Source organism: Leopardus geoffroyi, chromosome C2, assembly GCF_018350155.1.
Source record: "Leopardus geoffroyi isolate Oge1 chromosome C2, O.geoffroyi_Oge1_pat1.0, whole genome shotgun sequence".
NCBI classification, from domain to species: Eukaryota; Metazoa; Chordata; class Mammalia; order Carnivora; family Felidae; genus Leopardus; species Leopardus geoffroyi.
Window position 1 is genome coordinate 157144750 of NC_059333.1, and position 19543 is coordinate 157164292.

Genomic DNA, 19543 nt, shown 5'->3' on the forward strand with positions numbered 1-19543 from the left:
AATGACGGATTTAGTAGGATAACCCCAATTTCACTTTATACACACACGTATACAGTTATGTGTACGTAGGTTGAAAAATATACACAGATAGAAGACATTATAAGATAGTTTACAAACAAGCATTTAAAGAAGAGAACATTGTGTGTCAAGAATTCAAGCTCATCCATGGTCCTTCAGATGACCAGGCTGGTGGACTTCTAATAAGGTAAAACTCCAAACCTGAATGAAAGCAGACGTGCGCTTTGCAGGGTCCCACAGAAATTCAACCGCATTTAACTGGCTTGGATTTGTCCTGGTGTCAATTATTCCCACAGACATTGGAATATCTGTATTTTAAGAAGAAGTTACACAGAAACTCATCTACTACAAATAACTGAAAAGCTTACAACTTAATATCATTATGTGCAAATGAAATCATTCAACACCTCCACGACGAACCTTTTCCTTCAACGTTCCCATGGTCAACCACACTAACACCCAAGCCCACCCAACGTGCACGAGACTTTCTCCCACCATGGTTTCTATTTCACTTCATTCAACGCACGATGGATGTGCCAGTCGAGAACTAAATAAATGGTTTCAAAGTCAAAATTCCTGACTCAGGTTCTTTTAGCACCAAAAGACCCACTTCATTTCGAAGTACAGAACAAATCAAGGCACGCAGGACCCACTAACACCAAACCTCTCTCCTCACAGTTAAACATGCTGCCAACACAGTGACAGGTACGGCTGACCAACCGCCGTCTCTCCAGAGTCTTCTGACAGCCACTCGTACCTAAATCGAGGAGTCTGTCTCCAGGGCGATTCCACTTCCAGCCTTCGAGTTGCTGATGCTCCGTGTACTGCAGCCGTCTGTCATGGAATACAACTCTTATGATGCTCTATGGAGTAAGTGGGGAAAATGAGCACTTTTAAACTATTCCAGCTAAAAGGCAGAAGTGTTTTCACTTCTTATGCATTAACCTATAATAGACGAGCATGCAAGGAAAATTCTGCTTTCAACATTTTCTAAGTGAACTGCTTTGTTCTTGGAATATGTGGATTGTGGGTATAATTATTCGGTGCAAAAAGAATTACAACTCAGAAATAAAAAGCACAAATAAAATGATCACTTAGGTAAAATTTTTATTTAAAAAGTTGACATCGCCACTCAAAATTAAGGTACATGTCCATAAAATCAGAGAGCAAGAATTTGACTTCTATGAAGAAAACATCAGATTACAAAAATGAAAGGGCAGTATAAGCAGACAGAAACCCGGGCACAACGGCAAAACTATTTAAAATAATAGTTAATAACTGAGGGTTTTTTTTTTTTTTTTTTACAGATAGTCAAAGACAAGTACTGAGTAATATATAGAAATGCTGAATTGCTGTACCTTACAACTGAAACTAATGTAACACTGCATGTTAATTTTACTTCAATAAAATGAAAAACTAAAAAGACAGTCAAGGGACAGGTGGGAGAATGTGCCCACACCCACCAAGAAAAGAACATATATGCTAAAGTCATTCTCTACTATTTACGTGCAAGAGGTTATCTGAGGTAAGCAGTGGGGGGAAGTTCCGCCCACAGGCAAACTTCATCCAAACACTCTGGTGCCCAGGGAAGACTTTACTCCACACACTTGAGGCCAGTTCTCTGCTCTCCACCCATCCCTCCTTCACTTCCCACACGTTTCAGGTGCCAATGATTGTTTGGTTCCAGAAACAAGAAAACAGGTCATGCAATGTCTTCAGATACCAGATTTACCCTAATTAGTGTTTCTGACGCATTTATAAGCAACTTTCTCATGATGCAGTAAGATCATGTTGCCAGTCTATGCTCTTGTTTGACTAGGAAATAATCTGTTAGCAACACATATAAATACTACTTTAGTGCCTTGCCTTCCCTACCCACCAGGGTACTGCCCAAAATGTGGCAGAATGGAGAAATATTTTGAAGGAAACTATTAAAAAGCAGCAGTATTTTAATGTGAAATACAGTTGACCCTCGACAGCACAGGGCTTGGAGGCGCTGAACCCTCCCACGGTAGAAAAGCCACGTGTAACTTTGGACTCCCCCAAAACAACTACTTAATAGCCGACTGTTTACCAGTTTACCGATAACATCGACAGCTGAGTAACACACATCTTGTGCATTCTTACAATAAAGTAAGCTAGAGAAAACAAGCTTATACTAAAAAATCGTAAGAGAAAATACATTCACAGTACTACACTGTGTATATTGAAAAAATCTGTTCCTAAGTGGACCCGCGCAGTTCGAACCCTTGTTGTTCAAGGGTCAACTGTAGTTTACAAAGAGGCCAAAAAAGTCACTGGGACCAAAGTGGAAATCTATAAAGGCACAGTCACAGCTCTGGTTCGTGCCACCCGCCTTGCCACCTCCACCCACGTCTGCGGGGCCTGCCCGGGCCGTCCACCAGCACCCACGTGACACCACCGCCCGAGGGCAGCGAAGACCTCACGGGGAAGGTGCACGGGCTGGCGGGGGCCTTGGGTCACATTGCCCAACAAGCTGAACTCAGAATAAGGTGCGGCACAGAAATGTCATGATTTTGATTCTTTCGTATTTAGTGAGAACCAGATCGAATCCACAAATTCAGATGAAAATAGTGTGAGAATATCGGTATTAGATTTAAGAGCTTGACTAAACCTCATTCTAGTAGGCCAGACTAAGATGGCACAGTAAAGAATATTAAAAGAGAACCAGAGTTAAGAAGTGGCAGCCTATTAAAAAAAAAACTTATGTGAATTTGGAAGGGGAAAAGAAAGTCAAACACCAAGAGAGCCAGCAGGGGAAAGGGGCCCTAACAGCAAGAACGAGCAAAGCGAGCACATCACCAAGGCTACTGAGCACGGTCAAGTTCCAAAGCACCTCTGCCGACCTGGCATTTGTTCCCTAAGATGCCCCCACCATAGCAGGCTCAAAGATCGTGGAGTCAGGAAATTAGACACCAGATTGCTGCACAGTACTTCTGGGATATATATTGCAGATAAAAAAAAGGGTGGGATTCTTAAGAAATTCACCCTGCAGTCCTCTGGCAGGAGCAGACTGTTGCTCTGAGTCCCAGGCAAGCTCTCGGGCTCTAACTTGATGTATTCTGGCACAGCCACCAAATATCAGACATGTGGCTTATCATGTGGAAGATGAAACTGATTGAAAACCTTAAAAAACGTTTTTAATGTTTATTTTTGAGAGAGTGAGAGAGAGAGGGAGGGAGGGAGAGGACGAGTGGGGAAGGGGCAGAGAGAGAGGGAGACACAGAACCCGACACGGGCTCCAGGCTCTGAGCTGTCAGCACAGAGCCCGACGTGGGGCTCGAACTCACAAGCAGTGAGATCCTGACCTGAGCCAAAGTCAGACGCTTAACCGACTGAGCCACCCAGGCGCCCCAAGACCTTTTAAAACTTAACCTTTCCACTCTGTAAGCTAACTGTTTAGGAAAACTGATGCTTTCAAAATAAGTGCCCTTGTCGAGGAAGAATATGCTTGTTTAATGACAGCAAAACACCCACTTTGCACTTAGAGGGAGACGGTTTCTCTACTGTCAACAGTTCACTTACCTCATAATGAAGAGTTGTTTTTGCCTTAATTTCTTCACTGGCATGAATCTTGTAAATTAGATGTTTTTACATATTTTAATTTGGAACTAAATCCAAGAGGCAGAACTTAAAGCAATCAAGCAACAACTTAATTAACCCTGCCATTCCAAGTTAACCTGACTGGTATTCTCGAGTAGCTTATCACAGGCACCCATGATACACGTGTGTTTACCATAAACCACGTGATAAACACATGTGGATGCATCATCGCACCATTCTACCTGTTATGTTTCAGTTTTACCATATAAGTAGCTTTTTATTAACGTCTACCATTTTTAGGTCCAGTTTTCAGGACCTCAATACCAAGCACATAATGCCTTACTTCATTTTGTACAGAAGTCTACAGTTTAAACAACTGTTCAACACTTCCACATCGATTTTTTTTAAAGCGGCTTCTCACAGTCATCCGATGTAACTTTCACAGTGACAGAAGAATTCACCCACATCTTCCCTTAAAATATACACTCCTGGTGGCATTTTCACAAATACAATTGGCAGATTTGCCTGCAGGTGAACCAGGGCACCCGGTGGCCTGACAACAAGCCAGCCTGGTAGGACGAGGGCATTCCGAGAGAATCTCTGACATTTCGAAGCTTCCTACACACTAGAAAATGAGAGCTGTTAATCTGACCTGACTCACCTTCCGGGGAAAGGACCAAACCCACTGACCAAGCACAGACCCGACAGACTCAAAGTGCAAACTGGTGAATGTGAGAATGGGAAACAAGCTGTCTCCCTCTGGTCCGGGGAAGATGGGAGCCCTGGGAGTCGGAAGTCTGGGAGCTCGCTCCAAGCTGGCAAGACAATGATCAGTGGGGAGCAGATCCCCATCTTTCCTCCAACCTCCCAAAGGATTGGGGTCATCCTGCCTCCCAGGAACGGAGGAAGCACTAAAACATCCCAAAGATGCTCCGGCTCTCCCAGATGGGCCCAAGCTCCCTTTCCCACGCTCACCCTCTAAAAAGGCAGACCCACAGAGGGGAGTCCTTCCATGGAACGCCTCTCCATACCGAGAGCCCAGCAGTGCCCAGGCCCCTGGGTGCCTCTCTGGGAAGACAGAAGCGTCAAGAGAACAAAGGTCTGCTTCTCTCACGCTGACACTTAGCCACACTGAAGCTCTGCCTTCCCTCAAGCTTCTTCCAGAAGTCCTGCCCTGTAATGCCACCGAATCTATAGTACAGCACTCTGTGTGACAGGCAGACTGTCACACAGCTCTGCAGGACACTGGAGGAGCAGGACGGTCCCGAAGATCTATCCTAAAAGGAATGGACTAGCCAGCCGATGGTTATGCCTCCTACACTTGGAATGACCGCCCTCATTCAGATACGTCTCAGTGTGGACACAGGGTGCACAGAGATTTCCAGTCTTCAGAGAGATTTTAAGAGGTGAAATAAAAGGGCTTTAAAAGTATCATATGAACACTTAACATTTCCCCCCACATTATTCTTTTACTTTTAAAGGAAAAACTTAAAAGTCTCTGTTGTGGTGGTGGGTTTCTCCCCCACGGCTGCAACTGTGGTGCCTTAGTGTCCAAAGGGCTTTCACATTTACTTAACCCAGTAACTGCTATCATTGCTGTTTTATAGACAAGGACACTAAATATAGTTCAAAACGTCAAGAGTTGCAGTATAGCCATTACTTCTTAAAGTGAAATTAAATGATTTTAAAAGAACGACTCTCGTGCAAAAAAACCTAAACCTTCTATGGCAAACCTGCTACTTTTTTCAGTCACTGCAAACAATACCTGTTAGGAATCAAAATGGATCATCCTTACCTTTACCAATTTTCCAGTAATCTCGGGCATATCTCCCATTTTCCGATTATCCAGCATCCGAATTTCGTAAGACTGACCTATTTTGAACAAATTGATGAATTTAAAGAAACTGTGTATCACCGACAGTCCACACGAAGAACATCGCTGTTTAACATAAAACTTCAATGGCCTCTCAACCAGAGAAACCATTCGGGTTGATCTTTCTTTCCTACAAACCACATCATCCTTTCCTTCGTACACTATGACAGAAGAATGAAGAGCTTCTCTGACAGTTTATTTTCAAGTGCTAGACTCTCACATTAAAATTTTATTATACACACAAGCATAATCCAAGACCAGTTTTTTACCACAGCTTTACTGAGATACAATTCACATACCATAAAATTCATCCTTTTAAAACCTGACTCGTGCTTAGCATATTCAGAATTGTGAAATCATCACCACTACCAACCATGGGGCATTCTCATCACCCTGAAAAGGAAACTGCACCCCTCAGCAGGCACTTCCCACCCTCACCCACTCCGCCCCTGGCAACCACTCATCACTCTATTTTCTGTCTCCAGGGACTTGCCTGGCTCACACCGGACATAAACAGTCACACGGTATGTGATCCATCGGCTTCCTTCACTACGCATGCTTTCAGCGTTCACGCATGTCACAGCAGGACAACGGGCAGATATCCTTTCACGGCACTCTGCTGCATCCCCCTTGGCAGACGCCACGATTTTTACAACTGGAGGTTTGTGACCACCTGCATCAAGCAGGTCGATCGGCACCATCCTTCCAACAGCACGTCACTAAGAGTCCTCACGCTGTATCTGTCACATTTTGTCATTCTCGATATTTCAATTTGTGTAATTCACAGTATTGCAGACTTTTTCATCATTATTGTGTTTGTTATGGTGAACTGTCATTGTAACCCACTGTTTAGCAATAAAGCATTTTTTTTGAAGTTTATTTATTTTGAAAGGGAAAGAAAGAAAGCGAGAGAGCAGGAGAGGGGCAGAGAGAGAAAGAATCCCAAGCAGGCTCTGCGCTCTCAGCGTGGAACCCGATGCGGGTCTCAAACGCACAAACTGTGAGATCGTAACTGAGCTGAAGTCAAGAGTCAGACTCTGAACCAACTGGCCTCCTCACTGCCTGGGCCTCCCAGATGCCCCGCAATGAAGTATTTTTACCTAACATACATACATGGTTACTGCACGCTGACTCGACCACGGGATGGTGTAAAGAGAACGTGCATGTGCACTGAGGAGCCGAAAAGCTCATCTGACTCATTTTACTGCCACGGTCACTCTACTGTGGCCTGGAACGGAACCTGCACTGCCTCTGTCTGAGGTGTGCCTGCACTTCACTCCTTTTTACTGCAAATGTTCCATCGCAACAACGTACCCCGTTTTGTTTGTCCATTCACTAGCTGACGGACATCTGGTTGGTTCTCCTTCTTGGCCATTAAGAGTAGCGACACCGTGAACATCTGTGTACCGAGTTTCGTGTGAGCCAAGACCACGTTTTAATCCTAGAACCTTCTTCCTTGTGACCAATGGACCCCACGCACATTCTCTCACTGTTTAATGTCCATAAGAAAACACAAATAGACATCGACACACCAACCTGTATCATTAGGAACATGAGCTGTTGCCAACAGTCAAGAATGTACTCCGCAACCACAAAAATGATTTCTCAATTACCCATCATTAAGTAGTAACGACGACAGCATAATCTGATATGGAGAAAATCAAGAGTGCTTACAGGAGCACCTGGGTGGCTCAGTGAGTTAAGTGTCCGACTCTTGATTTTGGCTCAGGCCACGATCTCATGGTTCACGGAATCAAGCCCCACATCGGGCTCTGTGCTGACAGTGTGGAGCCTGCTTGGGATCCTCTCTCTCCCTCTCCCTCTCTGCCCACCCCTACTCGCTCATGCTCCCTTCTCAAAATAAATCTACTTGAAAAACAAAAAAAAAAGGCGTGTGTCTGGTATGCATCATATGAAGCTGAGGATATTTATGACCTAGTCCACTCCAATGGCGCATACCCTGTATAAAAATATACAGAAGGTACTAGATCATATGGTCAAAATACAACAAAAGGTTATTAAATCACAACCGAATCACTCCAAGGCTGGTGAAGGAAAACCACTGCATATAGTATGTTACTAAGAAAAAGTCCTTAAGTCCTTCAACAGATTGAGATTACCACTAGCTAACACCATGGCAAAAGACATTCTTAAAAAGTTAAATTTGCAGCATACTTAACAATGGATCTAAACTCAGAAAAACAGTAAGAAATAAATTTTAAAATAAAGCATATGAATAGGTATTTTGAAAACTATACTATTATACATTTAAAAGTACACTCAACTTCACAAAAATTTAGGCAAATTAACAAAATGTTTGTGTTAATTATCAGATCAATAAAAAAATGTTTAATTAAAAACCAAGTAGGTGAGGACAGGGGAGAAATAACCTGCCCAGGAGGGAGGGAAAACTTGTCCTGTGAGGATTATTTTATGATCCTCAAAATCTCAAAATTCTCAGCACTGAAAAAAAATCAAATCAGGTGCCTGAGTGACTCAGTCGGTTAAGCCTCTGACTCTTGGTTGAGGCTCAGGTCTTGATCTCAGTTTCCTGAGTTCGGCCGGCATCGGGCTCCGTACTGGCAGCGAGGAGCCTGCTTAGGATTCCTCCCACCCCCTCCCGCCCCCGCCCCTCCCCCACTCACGCTGTCTTCGTCTCTCTCTCTCTCTCGAAATAAATAAACTTAAAGAAAAAAAACATCAAATAAGGACAACATCTCCGTGTTCCTGTCTTCCTTTGTATGGTTTTTCCTAGTCAACCTAACAGGACACCTCTGTGCTCAATACAAAGTTCAATGTTTTCACAAACAGATCTCAGGATTCGTTGCTCCTGTATTAAAGCACTGGCGATTTCTATTCTAAAATCCAAAGTAAGTTTCTACAACAGGCTCTGTAACACTTGCTCTTCTTTTTAAAAAAAAAAATTTTTTTTTTAATGTTTATTTATTTTTGAGACAGAGAGAGACAGAGCATGAACGGGGGAGGGTCAGAGAGAGGGAGACACAGAATCCGAAACAAGCTCCAGGCTCTGAGCTGTCAGCACAGTGCCCGATGCGGGGCCGAACTCACGCGAGATCACGCGAGATCACGCAAGATCACGCGAGATCATGACCTGAGCCGAAGTCGGCCGCTTAACAACTGAGCCCCCGGGCGCCCCACGCTTGCTCTCCTTTAAATGGCTTCTCTGTGGGCGCCTGGCTGCCTAAGTAGGTAGAGCAAAAGACTTCTGATCTCAGGTTTGTGAGTTCCAACCCCACGTTGGGTGTAGATTACTTAAAAATAAAATCTTTGAAAAAGAGATGATATTCACTGAACAACCAGGCCTTCATTGGTTTAATTTCTCCTTCTATTTGATCCCCTTCCATAAATCTCTTAATAATATAGTTTCCAGAAGCATGTCTAGGTTTTAACTGAAATATAAAGAAGACTCCAGTATCAATGGAGTATACAGTTAACACAACAGCAGTACTCTGATTTGCTAGTCCTATTTTACTTTTTTTATTTTCTTTTAAACTCTGTAAAAAATGTCGATTTATTTATTTTTGAGAGACAGCATGCATGCACCTGCGTGAAAGAGCAGGGGAGGGGCAAAGAGGGAGACAAGAGAATCCCGAGCAGGCTCCGTGCTGTCAGCACAGAGCCCAATGTGGGGCTCAAACCCACGAACCGTGAGATCATGACCTGAGCCAAAATCAAGAGTCAAACACTTAACCAATGGAACCACCCAGGCTCCCACTAGTCCTGTTTCCAACTTTATATTCTGAATTTACCTTTCATGTTTTGACTTTAAGTTTTATTGAGAGAGAATGTGCGTGTGCACACATACACACACACACACACACACACGCGCACACGCGCGCTCGCAAGAGTAGGGGAGGGGCAGAGAGAGGGAGACAGAGAATCCCAAGCAGAGTGCACTGTCAGCACAGAGCCCAATGCAGGGCTCGATCTCAAGAACCATGAGATCATGACCTGAGTCAAAACCAAGAGTCCGAGGTTTAACCTAAGCCACCCAGGCACCCCTGAAGTTTTGACTTTTTATTCTTTTGGCTTACAAATGCAAAAGCACTGACAGAGTTGAAAACTATAATTGTTGTGAGTTCACATCCCCACCCAGTCTAGCTTCCTCAGATGGACTCCAGAGCAACATGGAGCCCAAGCTGTGACAGTCCCCACCACCCCCCATGGGTAAGTTCAAAGAATTGATTCCTAAGGTCCTAATATAGACCTTTAATCTATAACAAGAACCACAGCTAACCTCAGGGAAATGCACAGCTGTAAAATGAAATTAACAAGAAATATATTCTTTTTTTGAAACTTCTATCATTTAACAGTATTTTTCTTTTTTTTTCTTTCCAAGTTTTTATTTCTTACATATTGGTTTTCTTCTCTCTCTTCTCTTAACAGTATTTTTATTCCAACAGACACGCTATTTCCTAGGGCCTAAAACCTGGGTTCTCCAAATAGAAGTTGGCCTTCCAATGAGTAGGTATTTCTCATCTGACAGCAGCAAAAAGCTGACCTGGGAAAATCAAGGGGTTCAGATGTCACATCCCTACCATAAGGAGGGAAGCATCGAGGACTCAGGTGGAGCTGTAAGACAAGGGGCGGTCCAACTGCAGCCAGATCCCCACCCCAGGGGAGAGCCAGCTGCCTTTACTCCACCCTCCGGGGCTCCGCAGCATTTAGACTACAGTCTTTCACTTCGCAAAGTTGAGACTAATTCTTGTTACCTAAGGGCAGAGGAGGTTAGCTGCTCAAGCATAAACAGGAGAACACAAATATAGTTTTTAAACTCTGTACTTGTATTGTTCAAAACAGCACAAAAACTGACGCTCCGAGGCACTGAATACAACTTGGAAAACTTGCTCCAATTTACACGTGCCTAGGACGCTAAGACTACCCAGAATTTATCTTTTCTTTATGGTTTTATGCCATGGCAAATATTCTTCAGCAATGGCTGCCCAAGAGGCAGAAGGGGAGCAATGAACTTTAAGGGTAGGCTACCTACCAGCAGTGACCGAGCTACAGCCAAAGGATGGCACAAGCATGTGCCAACACTCAACTGAGGAGACCCATCCATAAAAGGCAGTGGTGAAGGAAGCTTGCATACTTGCCTGAATATTCAAGGTGATTAAAATACGTAAGCAGGGGTCCCCAGACCAGCAGCAGCGGCATCACCTGGAAACTTGTCAGAAATGCAAATTCTCCGGCCCTACTCCAGACCTCTAGAGACAGAAGCTCTATGGGGCACAGCGATCACGTTTTGACAAGCCCTCCGGGTAACCCCAAAGCATGCTACAGTTGGGGAGCCACTGGTATGTGAAGCTCCCAACAGCCAGTCCATCAGTACTCTCTCCAACACGAGGCCCTCAGGACCCTCTCCTGGGAGTAAACTTTATATTCAAAAAGCCCTGAGTAAAATGCCAAGAATTAACCATCTTTTCCTTAGCAGCTGAATAAATACCGTATTATGATAAACACTCCCAAAGTGCTATGCCAAAGAGAGAAACAGCCTGGTTTGCAAGGGCTGGTTATACACAATTGTATCATTTTGCACAGGGTTCATTTAATATAATGCTTTATCCACCACTGTGCAATATTACAGGTGATAAGATTTCAAAATCCTTCTTAGTTTAAATGGCTTACCGGTCTACGCCGAAATTAAGAACTAATTCAATCTAGAGCTGTTTAAATTGCATTATGACTCCTTTGCAAGTAACCGCAATGCATTACATTCGTTTCCTTGTCTGACAGCATCCCAACAGTCCAGGATACCTCTTACTCCGTCATTAACGGGTGCTCCACAAATACACTATATTCACATACGTGCATTATACATGTGTGTACAGTTCACATATGTGAATATACACACATGCGCAAGCACACACACACACACACACACACGCACAAGCACAAGAGCTCAGACTTGGTGAGATGCCCTTTCGAAATCCAGCTTTGGCAAGGCCTTCAGAGGTAAGCAAGGAGGCGGGACCATATGATGCAAGCGTTTTCATCTAGACTCTAAGAGTAGATGATGCCCACCTTGTGGAAACAGCTCTGATACACACAGCAGTGGCCTACTCCGCACCACCCTGGAGATCAGCCACCTGGTACACATTTGCTTCGGCTGACGTCATAGTTGTTTACTGTTGCTACAACAAATTTCGACAAACTCAGTGGCCTGAAACTATACAAACTTATTATCACACAGTTCTGGAATTCAGAAGTCCAGCATAGGTCTACTGGGCCAACATCAAGCAGTCAGCAGGACTGTGTTCCTTTTGGAGGCCTTCGGGTAGAACCCACTTCCTTGTGGTTTTTGGGTTTTTTGTTTTGTTTTTGATGCCACTAATATCCCTTGGCTCATGGCCTCTTCCTCGGTCTTCAAATCTGACTCCGACTCTCCTACCTCCCTCTCTATAAGGACGCTTGTGATTTCACTGGGACCACCTATATAATCCAGGATAATCTCTCCATCCCGACACCCTTTATTACTATTTTTTTAATGTAATCTCTACCCCTAATGTGGGGCTTGAACTCACCACCCTGAGACCAAGTGTCACATGTGCCATCAGGCGCCCCTAACACTCTTTATCTAACCACATCTTCAAAGTCCTTTTTGCTATATAAGGTAAAATATTCACAGGTTCTGGGGATTAGGGCATGGACATCTTTGGGGAACAATTATTCTGCCCACCACAGTTCCTAAGCAGTGCAAAAATGCTATTTCTACAGTTTAAAACTCTGACTGGCTTATTTAAAAGATTGTGATAATACACTTTCCAATAAACCTGGCAAACTTCCTGAGTCACGGAACAGGTATCTAGGACCAGGTTGGGTTCTAGCAATTTGCAAAAACTGCTCATCCAGCTGCAACAGGAAACTAACACATCAACCAAGGTCTAAATAGTTGGTTTCCAGTGTGATCAGAAACCATTAAAGCTACTTAGTTGTAAGTGACAGGAACAGCAAATAAAGGTCGTATTGGACTTCGTATGTGTTGGCTAGCTTGTAAGTGCATCATATCCATTAATTCAATTTAATCAACTGTTCTCACCTTGTCTTACGAATCTGTAAAATGCGTTTTTTAAGTAAGCTCTATGCCCAACAGGGGGCTTGAACTCATGACCCCAAGATCAAGAGTCTCCTGTTCTATGGACAGCCAGTCAGGCACTCCTAAAATGGATTAATAAAACTTCGGGAGTTATTGGGGAACTAAATAACACATGCATAGTACTTAGTACAATGCTTCACACATTGTAAACACTCAGCAAACGTTAGTCTAATACATCATTACTATAGATGGTGGCTGGCAACTTTTATCAACATGAGAGATCTTTTCCCAGTTTAATAGTAACAGTGATAAATTATGGATGTTTCCCCAGGCCAACAGACAGACACATCCAACACATTCCTTTAAACAGGGGTCTGTGTGTACTCGATCATCCTGTGGTATGCATGCAACAGAACTTACTCAACTATTCCCCAAGTAAGAGAAATGCACGTGACTCCCTTGTCATTAGAAATAAAGCTACAGCGGATATCCACGCCCCTACATAGTTTCTTCTGATATTTTTTTATATCTAAAACAGGTTACCATATACACTTAAGGTTCTTTCAAATATGACACTTAAGTCTCAAACAACAGAAGGCCTACCCAAACAATATTAACACCAAAGTTAGGGTACTGCTATGGGTGCTATGGTAGAATAACCTGGGTTGTAAAACCTCATGGATCCTAAATTTATAGATCAAATGAAAGGCTAGCATAAGTTATTCTTCCATATTTCAGAATACTATTATTTCATAATAATCTAAAATCTACAGCTCACAGTTCAAGGAATTAAAGATCCTATTTAATGATGGAAAAATAATCATAATATATCTTAAGCGAACAGGTGTTAATTCCAATTTTGTTGAAATATACACAAGAAAATACACCTAAAATGACATTTAAAATACTAAAAAGTATTCTTGGTGGGTGCAGCTACAGCCAATTTTCATCTTTATCTCTTGAGGTATTTCCCAATCCTTCTACAATGAGAGTATGTACTACTGTTTTTACAAGAATAAAAGTTCAGGGGTGCCTGGGTGGCTCAGTTGGTTAGGCACCCAACTCTTGATTTCGGCACAGGTCATGATCTCACGGCTCGTGAGTCTGGGCCCCACTGCACTGTCAGTGCGGAGCCTGCTTGGGATTGATTCTCTCTCTCTCTCCCCTCCACTGACCCCCGCCCTCCCTTGCTCACTCTCTCGCTCTCAAAAATAAACTTTAAAAAAAAAAAAAAAAGGAAACTCTAGATTTAAAAGAAAACTAAAGGAGCAACATGCTTTCAGTATGTATATCCAACAAATGAATAGCTGTGTACCAAAGTACTTTTGTTTCATTTGGTCAGTCACATTGGCCCATGCCCAGACTGCTAAAGGTACCTGAGAAAAAATCCCTTATAATTTCCAAAAGTAAATTCTACACCCACATCCGTTTTCCACTCTGCCAGCTCTCGTTTTCATATCACCAAAACATGATATTCTCATCACGTGCAGACAAGATACGGGTGGACAGAATCTGACACGGTTTATTTTAGCCACAGACTCCATCCTGGCGCAGCTTGTCTATTTTCAGCACAAACCTGCTTCAGGCCTGAGACCCAGGTTCCTTGCTAGCTGGATTTCTGATTCATTCTCAAGTTCCATATTGAAACCAGGGTTCCTAAAAATAACTGACATCCTTTCCTACTTGCTCCTCCTCTGGATTTGGTCTGAAAAACCCTGTAATAAATCTTGTTCCACAGACCTTATTGATGCAAATCGGCTTCCACAAACTTTTACCTCGTTGGCTCACAGTAAAATTCCGACAATTTCTGTTAACTGAAGCTGTCGAACTTAAGAAACACAATCGAATTTCAAGCTGTTACCAGCAGACTAGGCTGTAGGGCCGCCGTGGATATATCGAAGTTCTTCCGGCAAAACACGACCCAGCCATACGAACCTTGGTTCAAGTAAGTGAGCGTCTCGTCGTGCAGTTTGACGGCTGGCGAGGTGGCGGCGCACATCACATACTGAAAGGGTGGGTGTTTGGTCTCACCGTCCAACGGAAGGCTGGAATCTTCCTGCTTAAAAATGGGCAATGCCAAGACATCGCTGAAAGGCAAAGGAATCAACATTGACCTGAGTTTGAGTTTAAAATACTTGAAAGCATATAAAAACATGTAGGGGTAGCTTCTTTTAAAACTTTAAGTTCAAGGGCACCCGACTGGGTCAGTTGGTGGAACATGCAACTTCTGATCTTGGGGTTAGGAGTCTGAGCCCTGCATGAGGTCCAGGCGCTACTTAAAAAAATAAATAAACTTTTATAAAAAAATAAATAAAATTTAAGCCCAGAAACGTCATGTAGAATGAGAGAAATATTAATGTTAATCTGGCTCCCCCAAAAGATAGTATTAATAACCCATCTCTCCAGCGTGGGTTGGGGTGGGGGGGGGGGAGTGGGAGAGCAGCTATGATTAGGCAGATAAAATAAGAAGTATTTAATAGTTAATAAAGTCCATGCTGATTAAGCAAGAGATCTAACAATATGTATTTTACTTCAAAAAACTCTTTAAAAACTTTAAACTCCATATTATTTCTATGAAAAAAAAAGAGCGAGTGCATAGCTACCTGTTTTGAAAGGTAGGTCACACTGGCACCATAAAATCACAAAGAAGCGTCTGATTAAGACGGTACTTTACAAAAAGTGCCCCGCTAGGCCTGGCAAATGCTGGGCATAAAGCTTCAGGCTTCGTCTGAAACAGTGGCTTCTTCTGAGAAGCAGACAGTTGCTGCAGAAGCAGCTGCTATCTCCCCAAGGATAACTTGGGCACCGGCTGGGGGGATGCGGGGGGGGCCTTCTGGGGCACTGCCTATATTCTTCTCTGTTAACCCAAACGCATGGATGTGTTTGCTTTGCTTTTTTACAAAACCAGCAGAGATATAACTTACATTCCATAAAAACTCACCCTTTTAATCATGCAGTGGGTTCTGGCATATTAATAGAGTTGTGCAGTTATCCTATCTAATCCCAGAACATTTTCATCACCCCAAAAAGAAATCTCATGCCCGTTAGCAGTCACTCCCCAGCCCTATTGCCCGACACTAACCCTAGTCCTGGCAGTGACCTACTGTGTCTCTATGCACTTGCCTATTCTTTTTTTTTTTTTAATGTTTATTTATTTTTGAAAGAGATAGACACACACACATGGAGTGTGGGCAGGGAAGGCGGGCAGAGACAGGGAGACACAGAATCTGAAGCAGGCACCAGGTTCTGAGCTGTCAGCACAGAGCCCGACGTGGGGCTCGAACTCATGAACCACGAGATCACGACCTGAGCCTGAAGTCGGACACTCAACCTACTGAGCCAGCCAGGTGCCCATGCACTTGCCTATTCTCAACATTTAATGCAAAGAGAATCCCGTGGCCTTTTGAGACTGGCTTCTTTTACTTGAGGTTTTCAAGGTCCCGCTGTTGTAGCATTCCCATTTAGGGATGAATGATACTCCCTTCAATTAGACGGATCTAACAGATGGATCAGTCTGTTTATCCACTCGGGGGCATCAGGGCTGCTGCTGCTAGTGTAAACCTAGAAGAATTGCCAGGTTATATGGTTACCCTGTTTAACTTTCTAAGGAACTACCAAAGGGCTTTCCAAAGAGGATACACAATTTTACATTCCCACCATTAATGTATGAATTATAGGTATTTGCTTTGGAGATAAATCGCTGTTTTGTACACCTGTATCTTGATAATGTCTCTATGTTCCTTCCTCCATAAAAAAGTAAAGTAATAACAAAATATTCAAATGAATACTTTATCAACACCACTAGCAAGGGGTTGTCTGAATTGCTTCCCCCCCCCCCCCAAAAGCTGTTAACATACTCAGATATTTGGCTAGTCCATTTTAATTAAATTCAATTTAAAACCAAAAGTGTAAATAAATGAGATGGGAAAGGCTGCACTGCATTCGCTCCTCCCTGCACACACTCTATTAAAGCACCAGACTGATTATTCAGAGACTAATTACCCACTAGCCCTCTTCGCACCTGGGAATTGCCAACACGCTCCTAAGCACTTAAGTATAACTGAGAAACACACCGTCAGCACTGGTCCTCAATCCTCTCGAGTTCTTCTCAACACTGCAACCTGAGGGTCACCCGAGGGGCACAGATCTAAAACTTTGCGGCAGATATAAAAACTTTTCAGGAGGCTGAAAAACGGTGCTTTAAGACTTAGAGTAACTCTCTTCATGAAAAACAATCATGATTGTTCCATGGTAGATGAGTGTATATATATATTCTTACGTTCTATATACGTAAGCATTTTAAGGATGAGAAAAAGGGGCACCCGGCTGGCTCAGCCAGTAGAGCATGCAACTCTTGATCTCCGGGTTGTAAGTTCGAGTCCCATATTGGGTGTAGAGATTACTTAAAAATAAAATCTTAAAAAAAAAAAAAAAAGATCCTTTGCTATTGAAATCCCAATTCACTTGAACTAGGGTCCCGGCAAGGCCCCACTCTGCTCTTCTTCCCTCTTCTACTTGTCCTCACTGCCCCTGGCCCCCACACCAGCCTCCTACCCTGCCTCTTTCAAGGCATCGGTACCGGTGCTGGGTTTGGAGCCACTCTTCCGCTGATGTCCATCTACTTCACTTCATTTAAATGTCACCTTCACAGCGACAGCCTGCCAACTGCAGTCCGCCCATCCGTGTTCCCAACTCCCCTTGTCCTGTTCCATCTTCCCACAGAGCTTATCACCTTCCCACAGTACACAGGACTTCAGTTTGTACCACCCCTAAGTATACAACCATCTCCCAAATTTGTTTCACTTCACTGACTCACCCCAACATTTAGAGCCTCAAATACCTGCTGAATCAATGAACCAACTGCAGCCCTAATAATCAATCATTATTAAAATGAAAAAAACAGGTATCTAGGTAATTTAAGATCCTCATGTCTACTAAGCCGAACCTTAGGAAAGAAAGTCCCAGGAGTCAACTGTTTTTTTGTAACCCCACATCCCAGACAGGTAGAGCTCCCAGGGATCAGACAAGCAAATGAAAAGTCTCAAGGCTTCAAATTATTACAAGTAATTTTGAAATGCCAGTACCCAAAAATAACCAGGCACACAAAGACAAACAAGACTCTGGGAGCAAGAACCAACAGCAAAAACAACAGATGGCATACACCCAGCTCCAGATCTGTCTGTTGGTATTCAGCTCTTTTCCGCCTCTGTTGCAGAGGGGTTCGAGGTCTGAAACTACATATACAAGACTTCTTGCCAGCTGGAGTCTTGCTAAGTCATCCCAGAGGGAAGCACTGGTGGGAAATGAAAAGGGAGTAGGAAAAGACAGAGGCGGGCAAGCGCACAGAGGGTGGCTACAGGAAATTTCTAGGCCACGGCAGCCATGCCCCCAGGCACAACCAGGTAACAAGCCCTCCTCCCCAAACTGTTCCAGCACCTTTGCAAATACTTCACTACATCTTTCTCTGCTTGAAACATCTAAATGGTTTCTATTTTCCTAACTGGACACAGACTGATACCCCCAAAGAATTCAGATGCTGGAATTATTGAACCCATACTATAAAATTATGCTTACTCTGTATAAAGAAATACAAAAGGCAAGCCCAGGGACACCTAGGTGGCTCACTTGGTTGAGCGACTGGCTCTTGGTTTCCACTCAGGTCATGATCTCACCATTTGTGAAATCGAACCTGCTTGGGATATATTCTCTCTCTCTCTCTCTCTCTCTCTCTCTCTCTCTCTCTCTCTCTCTCCATCTCTCTCTCTCTCTATCTCCGTGTCCCTCCCCTGCTCACTCACACACACGCTCTCTCAAAATAAATTTAAGAAAATGTAAATAAAAGACAAGCCCAAATGATCTGCAAGGAAGAGATAATTTTAAGGGACAGTAAAATAAAAAGGAACAAACAGAACTTCTAAAACTGGAAAATAAAATTGATAAAATTAAGAACTTAGCTTTAACAGCAGCTCAAACAGAAATATATAGGTAAAAAGAAGTTATGGAAAATGCAAAGAGACATGAAGAAACAAAGGACAAGGTGAGACAATTTTACACTGAATTGAATTCCCAGAAGAGGAAAACATATCACAGAGGCAGTATTTGACCTAAAGGCTGAGCAATTCCAGAACTGATGAAATATACCAATTGACTGATTCAGGAAGCCCAAATAACCAAAGCAGGATAAGATGTGGTACATATACACAATAGAGTATTACTCAGCAATCAAAAAGAATGGAATCTTGCCATCTGCAACTACGTGGATGGAACTGGAGGGCTTTATGCTAAGTGAAATTAGAGAAAAGACAAACAGCATATGACTCCACTCATATGAGGACTTTAAGACACAAAACAGAGGAACATAAGGGAAGGGAACCAAAAATATAAAAACAAGGAGGGGGACAAAATGGAAGAGACTCTTAAATACAGAAAACAAACTGAGGGTTGCTGGAGGGGTTGGGGTGGGGGGTGGGCTACATGGGTAAGGGCACTAAGGAAGACACTTGTTGGGATGAGCACTGGGTGTTATACATGGGGGATGAATCACTGGAATCTTCCTGAAATCATTATTCCACTATATGCTAACTAACTTGGGTCTAAATAAATACATAAATTAAATTAAATTAAAATAAAGATATTGTGTTTAAAGAAAAAGGGAACCAATCACTGGAAAGCGGGAATGGGGAGAAGAGGTGGGAGATGAGGAGGGGTCCTGGAGTGTCCTGGAATCGTCAAGTGCTAGGGGTGGGGAGCAGAGGATGAGGCCACCGTGGGAGCAGCACAGTCGCAGCTGTGGCAAAAGGATGCACTTGAATGCCGAGGCTGTGAACTTCAAGTAAGACCCATTCACTGCTTTTCTAGACCACATTCAGCTGCTTAGGTGTGTTAGGTGTCACATTTAATCAGGGTTACAGTTTTGCTACAATAAAAAAGGTGGGAGGGGAATAAAGCAAGAGGGCCAAGAGAGAGGGAATATTAACAAGGAAGAAGTAATTACAACAACTGCACATGGAAATTAAAAGTGGCTGAAGAAA

At 43.2% G+C, this 19543-nt stretch overlaps 1 protein-coding gene across 3 annotated transcripts in view; it reads right to left on the reverse strand.

Moving 5' to 3' along the window:
• UBP1 (upstream binding protein 1) overlaps nucleotides 1-19543 on the reverse strand; it is a 51747-nt gene that overhangs the window by 22377 nt on the left and 9827 nt on the right. For all 3 annotated transcript variants that reach the window (XM_045436709.1, XM_045436707.1, XM_045436708.1), the window contains 4 exons: nucleotides 14448-14599; nucleotides 5378-5454; nucleotides 776-881; nucleotides 220-326 (listed from right to left, as the gene is read on the reverse strand). In XM_045436709.1, the coding sequence (XP_045292665.1) occupies nucleotides 220-326; nucleotides 776-881; nucleotides 5378-5454; nucleotides 14448-14599 (442 nt within the window). The remainder of the gene's footprint in view (nucleotides 1-219; nucleotides 327-775; nucleotides 882-5377; nucleotides 5455-14447; nucleotides 14600-19543) is intronic.